At 49.9% G+C, this 18,066-nt stretch overlaps 2 protein-coding genes across 2 annotated transcripts in view; one reads left to right on the forward strand and one right to left on the reverse strand.

Annotated features, from left to right (window-relative positions):
- The first annotated feature begins 1,838 nt into the window (after window positions 1-1,838).
- On the forward strand, window positions 1,839-14,572 carry LOC147646069 (uncharacterized). Its single transcript, XM_086873953.1, has 14 exons — window positions 1,839-2,185; window positions 3,841-3,878; window positions 4,322-4,453; window positions 5,596-5,937; window positions 6,384-6,473; window positions 6,873-7,047; window positions 8,516-8,579; window positions 9,276-9,324; window positions 9,702-9,814; window positions 10,407-10,524; window positions 10,948-11,047; window positions 11,506-11,702; window positions 13,051-13,188; window positions 14,306-14,572. Exons 1-14 carry the CDS (start codon window positions 1,906-1,908, stop codon window positions 14,405-14,407), a joined length of 1,938 nt encoding a protein of 645 aa, XP_086730079.1. The 5' UTR covers window positions 1,839-1,905; the 3' UTR covers window positions 14,408-14,572.
- A 1,691-nt stretch (window positions 14,573-16,263) lies between these two features.
- LOC111944892 (uncharacterized) overlaps window positions 16,264-18,066 on the reverse strand; it is a 246,714-nt gene continuing 244,911 nt past the window's right edge. Inside the window, 1 exon segment of the mRNA XM_086873951.1 lies at window positions 16,264-16,885. Coding sequence (XP_086730077.1) covers window positions 16,286-16,885 — 600 coding nt within the window. The 3' untranslated portion in view covers window positions 16,264-16,285.

Below are 18,066 nucleotides of genomic sequence, written 5' to 3' on the forward strand. Positions count from 1 at the left end.
GGAATTCGTGGTGATCTGGGGGGAGCTGGAGCAAAGCAGCTGGAAAGCACAGTGGGCCTGACAGGGACTGAACCAGGGCAGGAGTTGGGGCTGCCTCGAGTGAGCTCTCACATTGTGAACCTTCATGGGGTCTTAAAGGGAATTTTGTTGAATTTTTACATTCTTTATTAAAAAGCAGAGTCACAAGTGAAGCTCCGCTTTCAGCTTGAAATGAGGGGATGGAACGTGGGCACTGGGACTTCCATAACCTCAAGTTGTCCCTTGATGCTGGACACTTTAGCTTTGGCAATCTGAAGCCCTTCAGCAGCAATGTCTCTGCCACCCCCTGGTTTCTGGCTCAGACCCAGCTCGCAGCTTGGACAAGGTCTGGGCTTTGTCCTCTTGAGCTTCGGGAGCCTCCCGGGAAGCACCAGCCCTCCCCAGCCCACCCTTGGTAGGACTTTTTCTTTTCTCTCTGCTGACGATTTTATCCCCAAAACTGCCGTGGGAACGTTGTATCCAAGCACATCCTCCAGGGCTGCACTTTCCTCCTGTGAATTCCCTGTGCAGGGAATGTGTCTGTGCTTTTCCCTGCTCTGTTCACTGACAAACAAACCTGAGCCCGTGGGACTGTCAGAGCTCCTTCATGCCATGAAATCAGGTTGTGTTTCTCATGGCATGTTCTGGAGGAGCTTTTCTTGGTGTGTCTTGTGCTGCTGGAAATGACACAAGAGCCAGGAGGGAACAGAAGCTGCTGCTGCCCGTTGGCTCAGGGCCAGGGAACCAAGTTGTGCTCCCGGGCAGTTGGGCCCTGCTGGAAGCAGAGCCGCGTTTCCCTTGAGCAGCTCAAGCTTGTGACAGCTCCAAACAGGAAACCTCAGCAGAAAACTCTTCCTCCAAACTCAGCTGCTTTCCCTCCTGCAGCTGTTTGGGAAAGAGCCTCAAAGCACAGACTCTGCTGGGAGCCATTGGTGCATTTCCTCCCTCCCGGCAGCAGCAGCTCCTGAGCCCTTCACGGGCTCCTGGCCCTTCCCAAACCCTTCAGCTCCCTTTCAACTCTCAGCAGTCACTAACATGTGCATTTCTTTCATATTTAAGCTGCATTTAAACTTCTCTTTTTCTCTTCTCTCTATCTTTTTAATCTCCTCTTTATTTCCTTTAATCCCGTCAGCACCAGTAGGGTGGGGATGGAGTCTTGGGGTGGGTGTGGGATGAACTGAGGATCCAGCAGAGAAGGGCAAGGCAGAGGGGAGAGGACTCAGCCAACCCTTCTCCTGCTCTCTCCTCCCCCAGGCTCCAGCTAAAGCAAGTCAGGCTGGAAAGGATCCCACAAATGCTGTGTTCTCCTCCCTCTGAGCTTGGCTGGGGATCCTCAGCTTCAGCCTGGTGCAGTGGCTGAGATTCGCTAATTTGAGATTTTTGGCTAATGCACTAAATTGAAGAGGTTTATTATTACTTAATCACCTTTCACCTTTGCCAAGTTCTGCTGCACTGTGTCTGCTTTTCACCCAATACACTGCTAGCTCACCTACACACATGTGCTTTTTAGGATAATATTTAGATTCATAGCTTGCTCTATAAAATCACACAATCACAGATGAAAACTCTCCACCATCTCACTCAATACAGTTTTTTATTTACTTATGGCATATTCTTACTTGCAGCTATAGGAACATAAGCTTATGAATTCTCGACTCAGCGTCTGTGAACCTTTAGCATTGCATGAACCCAAGCTCCTTCCAAGGCTGTAAATTAAACCCTTCAGTATCTGTGGAAGTTTCTGTCTTTCCATTTCCCACAGCCCACCAAAGGATTTGTGACCCTTTGTGACAGAGGAGAATCTGCCAGGCAATTTTGTGTTTGCTGTAGGGAAGGTTGGGTTGCTCTGCATCAATTCCCAGAGCAGCGCAGAGCATTGGCTTTGTGATGTCAGGGCATGGATGCCACCTTGTCGTGGTGACATCCCAAGGTTGCCTTGGTGCACGGAAGGCCTCAGGGTCAGAGCAGCTCTTGGGCTTGCTCAGTGCAGGAGCATCCTCCTGCTTGAGGCGTTTGTCAGTGGGCAGCTGCACACTGACAGGAGCCGTGTTTGTTTTTGTGGTGGAGCAGAGTGTGCAAACTGGCAAAATGATTGAGCAGCTCGCTGTTGCCGTTTGCACCATCTATGTCATCGGCTACTCCGGCTATTACCTCACCAACCTGGCACGTAAGTAGAGGTTTTCCCTGGCTGGAACCTGAGCTGGCTTTTGTAGGTCTCCCTGCTCTTTCTTAGTGACCGGGTTGCTATTGAAACACAAAGACCATGAGGATGCCCCTGGTTTGGTAAAGCTCCTGTCAACACCTTCAGCAAAACACGGGGTGTCTGTAGCCAGGGGGCTGCGGGCAGCATTTGCAGGGCTTCTGTTCCCTCCACGGGAGAGCCTGTGGCAGCAGAGTCTGTCATTTCCTCACTTTGCTGGCTCAGTGTCTTGGGGTGACTTTACTTTTAAGATAGCTCTGAGAGCTCGGGAAGTTGAAACTGCTGGAGGCTGATGGGAGTTTTTTCTCCTGACTAATTCCTGGCCATGGGTGAGAATTGGCAGCGGTTTTAACTATTGAGAAGTGAGATCAACCTTTGAACAGCACCTGAAGATGTGAGGCCGGGAATTTCTTGCTCTCTTTGGTTTCTGGCTTCTGACGAGGTCACAGGGCTCTGTCTCGGCCTCCTCCCCCCCTCCAGGCCGAACAAGGCTGCAGAGGGCGGGGTGGGGGGAGAAACGGAGCCGGCCAGCCTGACTTGGTTTGCAGTTTCTGCCACTGAACTGAAACCTGACACCATCAACATCTGCAGCTTTAGCAAGATTTTAACTCTTTTACTACCTGCATGAGACTTGCAGATTGTTTTTTTCCAGAGAGAGAGGGAGTGATCAACCATCAACCCATTAAAGAGAGTGAAGAAAAAAATTAAATTTAGAGGGGGAAGAGAAAGAAGGAGATGCTTTAATAAGCTGAAGTATTTTTCTGTTAAAGCTATGGAGATGGACAGTAGTGTTCTGAAAAAACCTCCTTTAATTCATGACAGAGTATATTGGGAGGAATGGAGTGTTTCCAAGTGTGGATTTTGAGCAAATGATGAAGTAGTTGTGACACTGTGAGATCCTGGAACAGAGGGGGAGAAGTAAGAGTTGAAGATTTGTGGCTTTTAAGAAGCAAAAAGAAAACTTCTGTTTCCAGGAGGGCTCACAAAAACAGATGAAGAGAACTTTTGCCTTTGAATAACTCATTCATAAAAATGACATCCCTAGACTCATGACCCATAACACACCTCAGAGTGATGGGAAATGGGAGGAGACAACTGATGACAGATTTCAGGGCAGCTGGCATCAGAGAAATAGAAAGCTATGAAGAAAAATCATTTTCTTGTGAAAAACTCCATAGATAGCAGAAGAAGACTTCTGTTTCTCTACAAAGACTGATGAAAAGACTCCAGCAGGAATTGGGACTGTTGTAAACACCAAAGTTCTAAAGTTTTTTGTCTCTATGTGGTCATGTAAACAAGGGAATGGTTGGGTAGTGGGGGAGAAAAGGGTTGTTCTGGAAGTTTTATTCTGGTTTCTTATTCCTGTAGTTTTTGTAAATAAACTTTCTTTATTCCATTTAAGTTTTAAGCTTGTTTTGCTCTTGTTCTAATCCATATCTCACAGCAAGAAATAAGTAACTTTTCTAGTGATTTTTTTGAAGTTGTTGCTTTAAACCACACCAGTCAAGCAGGACACCTTTGAAAATGCAGACTGGGAGATCTTCTCAGATGCTACTCTAAATAGGCCACGGTTCTCTCCAGTTTTCTCATAGAATTTGGTTCATTTTCCTTGCCCACTGCAGGTCATCTGAGCCGTGTGTTCAGAGGTGCCGATCCTGAGGTGAGTCAGAAAGGAACATTTGATGCTCCTGGTGTTTCAGAACTGTTCAGGGAACTGTGAGCTTGGCCTGTGGCAGTAGAGTGCAGAGGGCCAGCTGGGTGGGCTGAAAGAAGATCCATTTCCATGTTTACAACAGCAATAGCAAAGGCATTGTAGGCTATTTCCTAATTTTCCATTGCAGAGCTTTAAAAGAACTCAAAGCTCAGATTTGCAGAGAGAACGTTGCTTGCTGATAGTAGCCAGGGTGAACTCTCTAATTCAGAACTATTTGCAGTATGGCTGAATTAACCCATTTTAATTTAGTTGGAGAGACTTAGAATCCCATTGCTATCAAAGCTGATGATTTGTGCTTGGTAGAGCTGGTTGTAGAAATCAAGCTGAAGAGAAATAAGGTTCCAAATGATAGGGAGCTGCCTGTCCCTAACTCCACCATCTGTCCACAGAGCCCAGAAGCAAGAGCAGACTCTGCTGTGGCTCCCTCTGCTCCTGGAGAAGAGGCCAAAGAGGAGCAAAATGAGCAAAAGGAGCACGAGCCTCCAGCTGTGGTCACAGCCCAGCCTGACCATGCCCAGACAGTAAGTGCCAGTGCTGGGTGCTGCTGTCTTTAGTGCAAGGCAGAGCTGCAAGTTTCTGAGCAGCCAGCACTTGCTGTTGCTGGCTGAGGATGCTGAGTGCTGGAGTCCTGCCAGCACCCAGCCATTCCCCCATCCCGTGGCAGCTGGAAATGGCTTTGAGCCGTCGTGCTGAGGCCCCAAAGCGCTGCTGCCTGCGGGTGAGCAGCTGGTTGCTTGGCTCAGGGAAGCTCTGTCTCTTGGCTTCTGCCAAGCCATGGCCAAGGGCTCACACGGCATTGCTGGGGCTCACAGGGCTTGCTTTGTTTGCTGTCCCTTTTTGGAAACCTCTGCATGACCTGGAGAAGTGTTCTGCAGTTTTCTGGAGTAATTCTTCACTTCTGCAGAGTCTTTTAGGCCACCTGTCTTTTGGCTTTTGATAAGCTGCAAGGAGATGATTGTGTTGTCCATGAAGCTGTGGCTGGCCATTCTTGTCCTGTGTGGCCAAAGAAACAAACTGTGTAGTTCTGAACCCTTCTTCTGAGGCAAAATCCACAAGTGGCAAGTTTCTCTTGATACGTTTTGTGGTGAAGTCTGCAGCTTTGGAAACTGCATTGGAGCCTAGTGTGGGGGCAAAGCTGCAAGTCCTTGAGTGCTGTCTTTTGTTGCTAAGAACCCCTTTAGAGATGGTTGTTTTTTCTCCTCAGAGCTGTTTTCCTCCTCCTGCCTCTTCTGTCCTGACACTCCCTGTTTAACCTATAAATTTCTGCCTGTCCTAGTGAGGTGGGACAATTCCATGGTTTAGGTGGTTTAGGTGGTTTTTGGTGACTTTGGTCATACATTCATTACATGACCCATGGCTTCCTTCATTGGCATCCCTAGGGGTGTGTCAATTAATTTGTTGATGAGGCCTTTTGAGGATCTCTGTCAGTGCCACTCAGAATTCTCAGCTGACAAAAGAGGGAGGAGAAACACCTTGGTCCTCTTCCATATCCTGAGGTGGCCATAGAGGCTCTGACCTGCAGCAGAGGATCCAATTGCACACATCCTTGTCTCCTGAATGAGCAGGATTTCTAACAAGAGTGTAGATGTCAGAAGGGCAGGAGTGGCAGGGCAGGCCTGAAAAGGGCAGCTCCCAGGCACTTGCTCTCCTTTTGTGTGTACAGAACATCGAGGCAGAGCCCCAAGCAGAGCTGCCCGAAGCTCCAAGGGCCATCATGGCAGTGAAGAGGAGGCCTGAGGAAGACAGAAGCATCGAAGAGGAGATGAATCTCCCCTGGCAGAGAGGAAATCAAGAAAACCAGGTGAGTGAAAGTGAGGCAGACACTCCACTCATGGACATTCCTCTCTCTGGTTCTTCACAGGCCTCTGATGAGGAGCTTCTGGCAGAGCTGCAGGAAACTGAGGCTAGGATCAGGGCAAGGGAGGAGAGGCTGGAGGAAGAAAGAAGAACAATCGAAGAGAAATTCCATCTCCTCGTTCAGCAGCAAGAGGCTCTAGAAAATCGAGTGAGTGAAAGAGCGATAGGCACAGCAGTCACTGCAGTCTGGTGCTTTCTGCCCTTCTTGCCTTTCCTCTGCAGAGCAGCAGGGGGCTGGGCTGATGCCTCTCAGTGCCATCCTGCTGTAGTGTCTATCCCAGCTGCTTGGAAGGACATTTCCTGCTGTGCTCAATCTCAGCTGCTGCCCTGGACAGTGGCACCAGTCATTTGCCCCTTCTGCCAGCACTCATCTCAAGGGATTCCTGCTGGCCTGCTCCTGCTCTCCTTGTTTCTTCAGGGCTTTTTGCAAGTGAACACAGTCCCCCAGACAGATTTGGAATACAAGCTGCAAGCTGTCTCTATCCCTTGGTGAATCTGCTGCTGTCCTGCTCTTTCCCTTTGCTCACAGTCAATGAGCCTTGGCACACAGGGACAAGCTGTGGTCTCTGACTGCTTTGTTCTCTTTGACTTGAGGTGGACGTGTTGATATCTCACCTGGCAGCCTGCGAAGGCTTCCAGCAAATGCCGGCTGATGAAGAGCCCCAAGGTCAGCGGCAGGCACAGGTACTGTCCCAAGCACAAGTGCTGCAGGCTGAGCACCTTCTGAAGATGGTGCAGGAAAAGAGGACTGAGGGGGAGGAGCTCCAACGTTAGAACAAGGAGCTGCAAATGTGTCTGCAGCCCTTGGAGGGGGAAAGGGATCCTTGGGAGGAAGTGCAATGGTCGTTGTTGCAGTCATCCTTCAGAAAATCCAGGAAAATGGAATATGAAACTGGCCATCAACTTGATTAAAACCAACCTTGGGTTTTGACCATTTGGTTCCAGAAGTGGGCATCCAAAAAATCCAGTTGATGAGCTTTGCATGTGGCTAACAGCAACTTCCTAAGGGCTTGCATTTGAAAAGGGAACTCAGGGTAATCTCTGCCAGCCAGCTTTCTGACACAAACTCCTTTCTTCTTGCAGATCTACACAGGCTCTTCCATTCAATCTGCTGCAGCAGCAGCAGCAGCAGCAGCATCTAAAGGAGCCTTTGTTGCCCAAGCTGAGCAGTGGATCCTGGGCAGTTTGTCCATTTCCAGCAGTGACACATCTGCTGCTCAGCTCCAGGAGAGCCAGGGAGACTTCGTGGAGCAACTGAGTACGTCTGGTGTATTTCTTGTCTGAGGGACAGTGTATTGTGTGCACGTGCCAGCAGAGCTGTAGCAAATGATCCTCCTCACTTTGGTGTCCCAGAGACATTTAGGACTCCCCACAGGAACTGCTGTGCTCTGAGGCAGCGAGAGAGCGCTCTGGCTGTTCCTGCTGCCTCTGAGGGCAGCTTGGACTGGCTCGGCTTTGCCTGGCATTCCCTTGCCACTAAAGGCAGAAGCAGGAATTGTTCTTGGATCAGCAGGAGGCTGTGGCACAGCAAATGATCTGTGCAAGTCCTGTGTGCTAGTGGCCAAACTGAACAGAATATTTGATTCCTAAATTCTCATTAGACTCCAGACTTCCCAGCACTTGTCAGAACCAAAAGACTTCAGAGATATTGATTGGTTTTGGGGTTTTGTCTTTTTGTTGTGGTTCCGATTTTAGTTTTCAGTTTTTAGCCTTGTTTGGTTTTGCATTTAGGGGTTTTTGCTTTTTCTCCATCCTGAAAGAGCTGTTCTGCCCCAGGTGTCTTACTGGTGTCATTTTTAGGACTGTATTTATTGCCTCTACTACATCTACAAGGTTTTTATGAGAATGCTGTATTTTTGTCAGTGAGGACTCCTTTGAAACTACATCAGGTGACAGCAGAAACAGAGCAAGAGATGTTTTCATTGGGCCCACAATGAAGAAACAGATACTTGTATAACAATCTGTAATTAATATCCTAGTTTTATTTTTCTAAAGATGTGTCCAAGAGACAAATCCACGTGGTGTGATCAGATAAAACAGCACTGCAGGCATTTCTCAGGAGCGAGCCTGCAGCCCCTGTGCTGTGTATTCCTCAGATCCATGGCACTTTTTCATCCCTGATTCCCAGCCATTCCCATGACTCTTAGAATCCTACCTATTGGCCCAAGCCCTACTCAGATCAGTCTCTGGGAAAACACATCAAGCCCTCTGTGATTCTGCAGCACAACCCATTTAATCTGCTTCTTGCCCATAACAGCTGCCAGTGCTGTGCTCTCAGAAAAGACCTGGTGGGGCTGAGAAAAGATCCCAGCTGATTTGGTGTCTACCTTCACCTGCTGGGACACAAAAGGGCCTTGATCTGCACCTGGCTGTGTCTGATCTCCAAGGCAATGCTGGTGTGTCCTGAACGGGGACCACAGCTTGTCAGGGGCTCAGGCTGGCTGTGTCTTCTTGCCATTGCTTGTCAGTGCTCATGCTTGGCCTTTGCCAGCCTTGTGCTGTGCCCTGCTGTGCTCTCTGCGCTTCATTTCCTTCCAAGGACTGGACAAAATCAGTCTCTCTGCTGCCCATTTGTACTGCACAACTGCCTGTCTTGTTGCTGCTGTGCTTGCTGCCCAGCTGACCACAGAGGGTTCAGAGCCCCAGACAGCGGGGCTGCCTTTGGCATCTCCTGCAAGTTCGGATCTCTGCCTGAGAGTCAGCATCTTGCATTTTGTTTCCCTCAGGGAGAATGGTGAACAAGGAAAATCCCATCACAAAATACATCGAACTGGAAAGTCTTGGCAGCGGGTGAGTCCAACCACAGTCACTTCTACACAGCCATGGGCCAGGTGTTTCCCTGGGGGAATATCCATCAAGTGGGAAGTCAGACAGGTTGTCCACATGTTTAGACAGCGGGCTTAGTCTGCCCCATCTCTCAGTACTGGCCAGAATTTGTCAAGTGTGCTCAGAAGGCATTGTCAAAGACATCTCCATGCTGCCAAGGTCTTACCTGCAGCAAGGAACAGAACCTGGGAAATCTGCTTGTCTCTCAAGTGTGGGACAGCTCAGGGTTCATTTCCTTCACATTTTTGGATGTTTCCAAATCATCTGGCCACACTAATGAAAGGAGAAGAATCTTGCTTGCCTGAAAGCACAACCTACCCCCAATGAGAGCTGTCAGATAACAGTTCTCAGGAACATTTCTCTCCAAGAGTTTGCTAAAGGAAATACTCCATGCTCAGGATTAGAATTGCACAGTTTAGAAGCTGATAGCCGAGATGAAGGAATAAGCTGCCTTTTGGAGCTGAGGCAGTAAAGCCCAAGGCTTCAGGAACAGGCCCAGTGCCCAGGCACTTGAGGGGAAAATGCATCATCTGCCTTCTGGCACACCCCTCCTGCAACCTGCAGCTTTTAGGCATTTACAGCAGAGCTCTCCTGTCTGGACTGGCTTTCAGTGCAAGATCTAAATGGCTTCTCCTTTCTTTGCTGCTGTTTTGTTTCTAGGGGTTTTGGAGAGGTTTCCAGAGCACTTGACATTGCAACAGGAGGAGAGGTAAATGTCAACAGCCCCTGCAGCCTCTGCTGCTCTCCAGGCCTTTCCCCACTGCTGACAGCTGTGGCTGGAGCTTTGAGTAGAGCTGTGCTGAAAAGGCACAAGAAGCACAGACTGGAGCCAGCCTGCAAATTGCACTTGGAACAGGCTTTGTGGACAAGGCAAATCCTCAGTGGCCACATGTCCTGTAACTGACCCCCAAGGGAGCAGAGAAATGGGCTGTTGCAATGTCACTCCCTAATTACTCCAGTGATGAGGTCTAATCACAAGGCACTTGGGCACAGCTTGGCTGTGCCATTCCAAAATCACTTGCTCCATGTGTGTTGTGGTCTCATGCTACCAATTTTCTCAAATTACTCCTTTCAATGTCATTTGAGGTGGCCATAAAGAAAATAAATGTGCAAGGAGTGAGTAGGAAGATACTAACCATGAATGAAATCAGGATCATGGAGAGTAATAGGAGTCCCAGGATCGTGAATTACTTAGCCAGGTGAGTGGTCACGGTCCTATCCCTTGAATGTTTGTTTACATACTACAAGCATGAGAGCTTAAAAACCCACTTTGGTCACTGGCAGGAAATAGAGTTGTTAATGATTATTTCTCTACTTATCTCCAATGGATGGGAAGAGACTGCATTTTGTCTGCATGAATCCACCCTGGCAAATGCAGACTGAACATTGTTCAAAAACCTGCATCAGCCCTATCTTAAGAATTCAATACCTTCTAAGTTCATTGCCTCCACAGTTCTTTGGGCTTGAGTTTTTCAAGTTTCTTAAATGCTGATGAACCATCCAAGAGAGGATTGCCCTTGCATTGTTGCCCCTCTTTTCCATTGCTGTGCATGCCAGGAAGACTAGGTGCTTATTTCCAGAAATGCCATGCGTGACAGGTTTTTTATCTGGGCTCTTCCTAAACTGCCTTTCTCCTTGAGACAGCACAGACTGCAAACACTGCACAGCCTAGAGGCAATGTCTATGCCTTTACTTCTGCCCTTGTCTCCAAGGGACCCAGAAACAAGACTCAAGCAAAAAACCAACCTAGCCGTGCATGTTCACCTGCATGGCCTTGTTGCCTTTTTTCAGCTACCTTGTGCATGAGGAACTCTGGCTGGTGATGGAGTACATGGACGGAGGCACTCTGAGAGATCTCATCGATGAGATTCAAATGTCTGAAGGAGAGATTGCAGCTGTCAGTCGGGAGGTCAGGGATCCCATCTGTGCTTCCAAGGCCTTGAGCTGCATTGTCTGGGAAACAGGGGCTCAGAACGGGAGGGATTTCATGGGCCAGGCTTGGTTTCTGTGCTGCTGCTCGGCTATGGGCAAGCAAGAGCATCTCAAGGGAACTGTCTGCCAGTGCCCCTACACTCCCTGGACTCACTTCCTGTCCTCTTATCCCCTGCTCTTGTATTCTAGCTCTGTCTCGTGCATTGGCATTTGCAGTTCTCCACTGAGAAAGGTGCTGCTCTGCTCCTGTGGGAGCAGCAGGCTCTTGCTCTCAATGGCGCTGTGTTCTGCCATTCCTCCCCATTCCCCTGCAAAGGGAACCTTCCACAGCTGTTTCCTTGCTTGTGCGATGAACTCACAGCACTACTTTTTGCCCCCCTGGTTCTCTTTTCTCTCTCAGTGCCTGCAAGGACTGGATTTTCTTCACTCCAACCACGTGATCCATCGAGATGTCAAGAGCAACAACATCCTTCTCAGAACCGACGGCTCTGTCAAGCTGGGTCAGTGTATTCTTGCTCAGCTTCAGCCTTCCAGGAATGCGGGGTGTGGGGCTGCTTTCAGTGACTGCCAGCTCCCCAAAAATGCTGCTGCTGGCAGTGCAGGGGTCCCCCCTGCTGTGGGCTGAAGGCACAGTTGCAGGGTGCACACAGCTATGACAAGGAACCACAAGCAGCCAAGAGTGCTATTGCTCTGTGTGTGTCTGTGAGTGTTCCTTCCAGAGGGAGGGAGCTGCAATCTAAACCTTCAGGAAAACAAAAGGCACTGGTGGAGGAAGTGTAAGAAATGGGGGGATGTTTGAAGTAGCCAATTGCCTTGGCTAAAGCCCCAAGGAAACAGAGCAGGGAGTATTGTCCAGAAAATTCAACTGCACATTCTCAAACTTCTACCGGGGAATTCTCTGGCTTGGTTTCCTAATTGAGAGTATTAAAATTAAAAGAGTATTTTGCTTTCTCCTCAGCTGATTTTGGCCTTTCTGCTCAGCTCACCCCTGAGCAAAATCAGCGGTGCTCGGTGACCGGGACTCCTTGGTGGATGGCACCTGAAGTGGTGAAGCGTCAACCATATGGCCCCAAAGTGGACGTGTGGTCTTTTGGAATTGTGGCAATTGAAATGGCCGAACAAAAAACTCCTTATGACAGTTTCACTGCTCGATCGGTAAGGAGCAAATACTCTCTGATCCCGCTGTCTTTCTCACCTGTCCCGTGTTCTCTGCTCACTGCACATAATCCCATGGCCATCTGCTGGAAGTACTTCCACCAAGGCCCCTTCTACAAATGGCCCTGCAGCACATCAGCATCTACTGGAGCTTTGGTTGCAGCACTGGGGGAACTCAAGCCTTACCTCGCCCAAACCATCTCCATTCTCAGGCAGCATTTTGCTTTGCCTTAGAAGTCGTTCCAGCTCTTTTGGCTGTGTAGATGGCCCCAAGAATAGGAAACAAGCGTCTCAGAGCTGCTGTTATCTTTCCAGAAATGAAGCAAAGAAACTCAAACCAAACCAAGTTTCTAAAACAGTGCTTTTGAGAGAAGAAGTGCAGCCCCATTCTTCTCACAGGGAAACTTGCCTGAAACCTGGAGATGAGGCTGTAAAGCCAGAGTCTCTTCTGCTTCTTGTGCAGTGCTGCTGAGACACTCAGTGACCACCTTCTTTCCTAAACCAAGCCACTTTCTCCATATCACCAAGCTGGAGCCTGGTGACGGGGAGAGCCTGCCAAAACCTCCTGTTTGTTTCCTGGCACTTTCTGGGATGGGCACAGCGTTAATGCATTGACTTGAGAATCCAACGAGCATAGGCTTACCACAGGGATGACACTTCTGATTTCACCATGAATATTTTCCTTTTGCCACATAAGGGAACCTGAAATTTTCAGAGTGCTGAGAGACAGAGCTGCAGGTGGCTCCTGTGTGCCCAAACAGGCATTTTCAACCCAATACATTTGTGGAGGCATCTTAATGTGTCTGTGTTGGAAATGAGATTCCAAAGGTTTGTTTCCTTCCCTGAGGAACACCTGCTGCATTTCCTTTCTTTTCTTCCAATTACCATCATTTTCAAGAACAGGACAAAAAGCCTGATGAGTTTTGTTTTATGGCAGCTGTGCTTAAGGGACCAACAAGCACTGCAGAGATTCTTTTCATGTAAGAATCCTTGGAAATAGTAGTTAGTTAGAACAGCAAAATCCCTCTTCCAAAAAGGCTGCCAAGCTGCTGGGAATCCTCTGAGAAGGAAACACGTATTTGCTGATGTAGTTGCCACTAACTAGAGCAGGCAATGAAATCAGCTGCCAAGACAAGATCTGCTGGATGCTGGCAAAGCTGTGGCTTTGGGGCTTGGGTTTTTTCATGATACAGGAAAGTCGTCATCTAAATGCTACAGGAAAGTCATGTCTGCCTCTCTGCCAGGGCAAAAACTGCCACTGCAGAGTGGAGCTGGAACAATGGGCTCTGGGAGAGCAGTTCCAGATGGGAAAGAAGCAGGTGGAGCCTTGTGTTTCCTTTTTCTCCAGGCTAAATTCCACATAGCCACAGAAGGGAGCCCACAGCTGCGGCAGCCCGAGCAATTCTCGCCTTTGCTGCGTGACTTCCTGAGCTGCTGCCTGCAGAAAGGCGAGGCGCAGCGCTGGTCTGCCAAGGAGCTGCTGCAGGTAAAATGGCAAAAGGGCTGCAGGTGAAACAGTGTCCCAGGGATGGGCTCCTCCTCCACTGAAATCCAAGGCATCAGATGAGCCCCCATCCTCCTCACTTCCAACCTTGGTGCTGTTCAGCTGACAGTGGGGAGCAATCCTAGACTGGGCTGGGCTGGCAGGGAGTGCTGGGTTTTAGCGCTGGCTAAAATCACCAGGGCACTTACTCATTTCTTGCTGGGAGCTATGGATTAGGAGAAGGGCAAAACAGGCTTCAAACTTCAAAGGAATAACAAATTTTATTATCAGGCCCACAAGAGTAAGAAAGGTCTCATCTGTGCAGTGAAAGGGTTCAATCTCACCCAGGTCATGGCAGTCACGGTGTTGGATTTCAGGCTGTGCTGAGCCCCTCTCTCTGCCCGGGAGCCGCTGGGAGGGGAGGCTCGGCCTGGAGCCGTCGCTGCACGCCGGGGAGAGGGTTTAGTGTGGGCAAGATGTCAGCAGCCGTGGCCTGGCCCAGCCTGGGGCCGGGGTCCCGCAGCCTCCATCCCCTGCCCGGGAGCCGCTGGGCTCTGGCCCGGCCTCCCCCAGGAGCACAGGCCGTGGGCGAGCAGGGCCGGCCTCACCAGAGCTCCGTTACCTTCGGTCTCCGGAAGCAAAGAGGGCCTGTGCCCGGGCTGGTGGTTTTCAAAATGTGCATCATCACAGAGGCGCATCTCATTTCTAAATGGTGCAAAATGTTGTCAGTTCTCAGAACTAGCCAGCCATTGGCCTGTCTCAGGCACAGAGGAAGCTCCCAGCAGCTTCTCTCAAAGAAATCACTTCCGTGCGGGGTTTCTTACTTCTTTCCCTAAATGTCAATTCATCTCAAACTAACACACAGGGACATGGAAAGGTCATCTAGTCTGTGTCCTGCAATGAGCAGGGACATCTTTCAAGAGATCAGGATACTCACACCTCAGATATTTCCAGGGATGGGCCACCTACCAGCTCTTGGGGCAACCTGTGCCACTCTTGCCCCATGCTCCTGACCTACTCTGACTCAATCCCCTTTTCATTTCAAAAGTATTCCCCTGCCTTTAAAGCTCTTAGATTGGAAAAATCATGCTTTCTTGTTGTTTTCATTTCCTTTCTGCAGCATCAATTTATAACATCGGCCATGCCTGGGTCCAGCCTGGCACCTCTCATCGTTGCAGTGAAGAAGTGGAAGGAGGAGGCAGGAATGCAACAATTAATTTAGAAACTGTCTTCTCCATGACCAACTTAGAGTAGGATTATAGAGTAGGATTGCAGAGTAGGGTTGTAGAGTAGGATTATAGAGTAGGATTGTAGTGCAGGATGGTAGTGTAGGTTTGTAGTGTAGGATTGTAGAGTAGGATTTTAAATAAAATTTCTCAAATCTCAACTCCTTTGGAACATTTCTCTCCTTCTGACCCTGTGAGAAAGCTCAACATTTCCTTCTGAATTGTCAGTTTTTTCTTAGAGGTGGAAAGTGACATTGATGGCTTCTTTTTACGGTTTCAAAGTGGGGAAGGCTCCTCTTCATTCATCCTCTCCAGACCACACTGCCTTTGGAATATGGACAACTGGACAAGTTTTGCCCAGCTGTGGCATTTCTATTTGAGGCAGAAACAGCAATGGCATTTGCAGGAAAAACCAAAGGAGGAGCGGTGCAACACAAACATCCTGTGCAGATGCAGGCTGTGCAGATGTGACTCGAGAACATTTGGGTTCCTGCCACTTGGATTTGTATCCCTAAGAGAAATCTCTTTGACTGGAGGAGAGTCTGGCTGAAGAGAGAAAGCAGAAAGAGTAGTGAGGGTGCTGTGCAAGGTCTCCTGTGGTGCAGAGCTGTCAGCGACTGTGAGGTGAGAGCGGGCCCGGCCTTGGCCAGGCTGGAGCCCCAGCAGAGCCCTGGCAGAGCCCGGAGAAGCCTGAGCCTCGGCAGAGGCAGGCTGGAAGGAGGCCCTTGGAGCTGCAAGAGGCAGCAGCCTGGCCCTGGCTGCCTCTTGCTGGCCCCAGGCAAATCCTCCGCTCTCAGAGCCAAGCTGGCAGCTGGCTGCTCCTGAGGGGAAGCGGCGCCGTGCTGGGCACAGCACACACTGGTGCCATGGGCTGTCTGGAGTCTGCACAGGAGGAGAGAAAGGCAAAGAGCAGCCCAGGGCTGCTGCCCTGCCTGACCATTGCTGCTCTTCTGCCGCCTGCCCTGGAACTCCTGGCAATGGTCAGCAGTGTGTGAAGCACTCTGGGCACAGGGGGAGGGAGCCGGGCTGCTCCGCAGGCTCCAGCACAGGGCAGTGTCCTTCAGGCACGGCATTTCTGCCAGGGGAACCGAGACCAGCGTGAGGCACTGACAGCAAGTCAGGGCACATCTGCACGAGCCACTGCCTCACACAGCTCTGGGACCAAGCGCCTGCAATCCTGGAGCTCTGCACTGAGCCACAGCAAAGGTGTGAAATGCAGAGGGTTTTGCAGAAATATTCAGGGGCATCAGGCCAGCCTGCTTGGTGCTCTCTGGGGCACAGCAAGCACTGTGCAATGCAGCTCGGAGCTGCTGGCAGAGAGGGACTATGGGCATGTGCCTGAGGCTTGTTCTTGAGTAGTGATTTGGAAGGGAGCAGAAGGGTCTCAGCAGGCAATTTGTGTTTTCTTCATTAATTTCTGCATGGACGACACAATGTGGCATCACGCAGCAAGAGCACTTAGAAAACTTTTTTACTCTAAGTTTGTGTTGAATTCCAAAAAAAGGAAGGAGAGGTGTTGGGAAGAACAACATGTTGAAGTGTAACAAATAGGGCTTGTGAATTCCATTACTTTTAACAATTTTCTGGGATTGAAAGTCAACAAATCAGCTTTCCCCAAGGAATTCCCATTGCTGATCTGTGTCTGAATGGATGTTCCTGCTCCTGTGTTCATCCAGGTGCCCACAGGGAGCCAGGAAGATGTGGAGCCTCCCAGCCAGGTGTCTTCCCAACACGCATCACCAGGACCACGGATCACCAGGGCTCTGCCCAACGGGGGTCACTGGGGATCATCCAACGCCCATCCTCCCATGGGGGATGGAGCTGGAGCAGCGCACGAAGCTCCTCCCACACTTGGGGCACTCGCAGGGCTTCCCTTAATGGTGACTCCGTTGGTGTTGGGTCAAGTTAGATCTCTGTGAGAAGCTCTTCCCACACTGGGGACACTCATAGGGCCTCTCCCCAGTATGGATGCGCCGGTGGGCAGTGAGGATGGTGTTGCGGTTGAAGCTCTTCCCGCAGTCGGGGCAGTGGAAGGGCCTCTCGTCTGTGTGAATCCGCTCATGTCTGATGAGAGTGGAACTGCGCTGAAACCTCTTCCCACACTCCGGACACTCGTAGGGCTTCTCCCCGGTGTGAACGAGCTGGTGTGTCCTCAGGGTGTCACTCCACCCAAAGCTCTTCCCACAATCCAAGCAGGTGTAGGGTCGTTCCCCTGTGTGGCTCCTCTGGTGCTTCCTAAGGCTGGAGCGGTCATTGAAGCTCTTCCCACATTTTCCACACTTGTAGGGCTTTTCCCCAGTGTGAATCACTTGGTGCCGCATGAGGCTGGAGCTCTGGCTGAAGCTCTTCCCACATTCCCCACACTCGCAGGTCTTTTCCCCAGTGTGAATCACCTGGTGCCGGATCAGGTAGGAACTCTTTTTGAAGCCCTTCCCACATTCCAAGCACTTGTAGGGCTTCTCCCCTCCGTGAGGCTTCACCCCAAGCTCCGAGCTCTGGCTGGATCTCTGGCCACCTTCCTGGCACAGGGGGGATCTTTCCTCTTCACAGCTCCTTGGGCTGGGTTTGCAGCCCCTCCTCGTGTGGGATCTCTGGGGCTTTTCCTTCTCCTCCATCTGGCCTCGGTTTGGGAATGAAAAATCCTGGTCTGGGGAAAAAACAAGAGAAGAGTGTCTTGGGGTGGGGATTCTTTCTTGCCCAAGTTCATCTCAGGAAGTCATCGGGCATCTTGTGTCTGGAAGAACCTCCAGGACACCAAGATTCAGCACAAATATCCTCCAAACATCAAGACGTTACTATGGAGTTAAATGTTTCTGAAAATGCTTATTAAAATCATGTAGAGGTAGGCCACAAGAATGCTTGGTATTGGGGATGATCTAGCAAGCTGAAATGTTTACGGTAACGAGAACTGGTACTTGGGGTCTCCAAGATACCCACCCAGAGATAAGATTCGTACATGTTCATACAAGGATGAGCTAACTCTCATGAAGCAATATAGATAAAGTTAATGAAGCAATATTAATGAAGCAATATTGATAAGGTTGTTATAGTGATTACTGCTACAGCTGAAATTGTAGAAATATGTGCACTTTGGACAAAGACGATGGAGATAGATTTGGGTTGCTGATACCCCTAGTGCCCACGCACTTCAATAAAGCACCTGCATATAATCAGTCTGTGATTATGTGTGTTCATGAACGCTAACATTTTGGTGACCCAGATGGGACGCTGTGAGTGCTGCTGAGCGAGCTCACGACCCGATCATGCTCCAGCCGGCACCGAGGGATTCTCGGGAAGCCCATCCAGCTGCGACCATCTGCGCCGCTCACAACGTCCCTCTGAGAGAGGTGAGGTGCTTTTCGGTCTGCTCTGGTGCCTGCCGATAAGACGCAGCCAAAGCTTCGCACGGTTGGGCTGGAGGAATTCCTGGTATTGCCCAGGCGCCGCCTGTCAGACAAGTGCGAAAGCGTTGCAGGTTGGGCAGCAGTGGTGTGTGGTGTATTGTAACTGTAACATGGAGAAGCTTAAAGGGATTTGAGGTGGCAATGCCCCTGTACCACCTACTTCTCCTTTGGGGTGCTTATTAGCACATTGCAAACAGGGAAACTTTGGGCAAGATTTACATAAAGTTGATTGATTACTGTAATACATGGTG

This window comes from Cyanistes caeruleus, unplaced genomic scaffold, assembly GCF_971803275.1.
Source record: "Cyanistes caeruleus unplaced genomic scaffold, bCyaCae1.hap1.1 HAP1_SCAFFOLD_127, whole genome shotgun sequence".
Lineage (NCBI taxonomy): Eukaryota > Metazoa > Chordata > Aves > Passeriformes > Paridae > Cyanistes > Cyanistes caeruleus.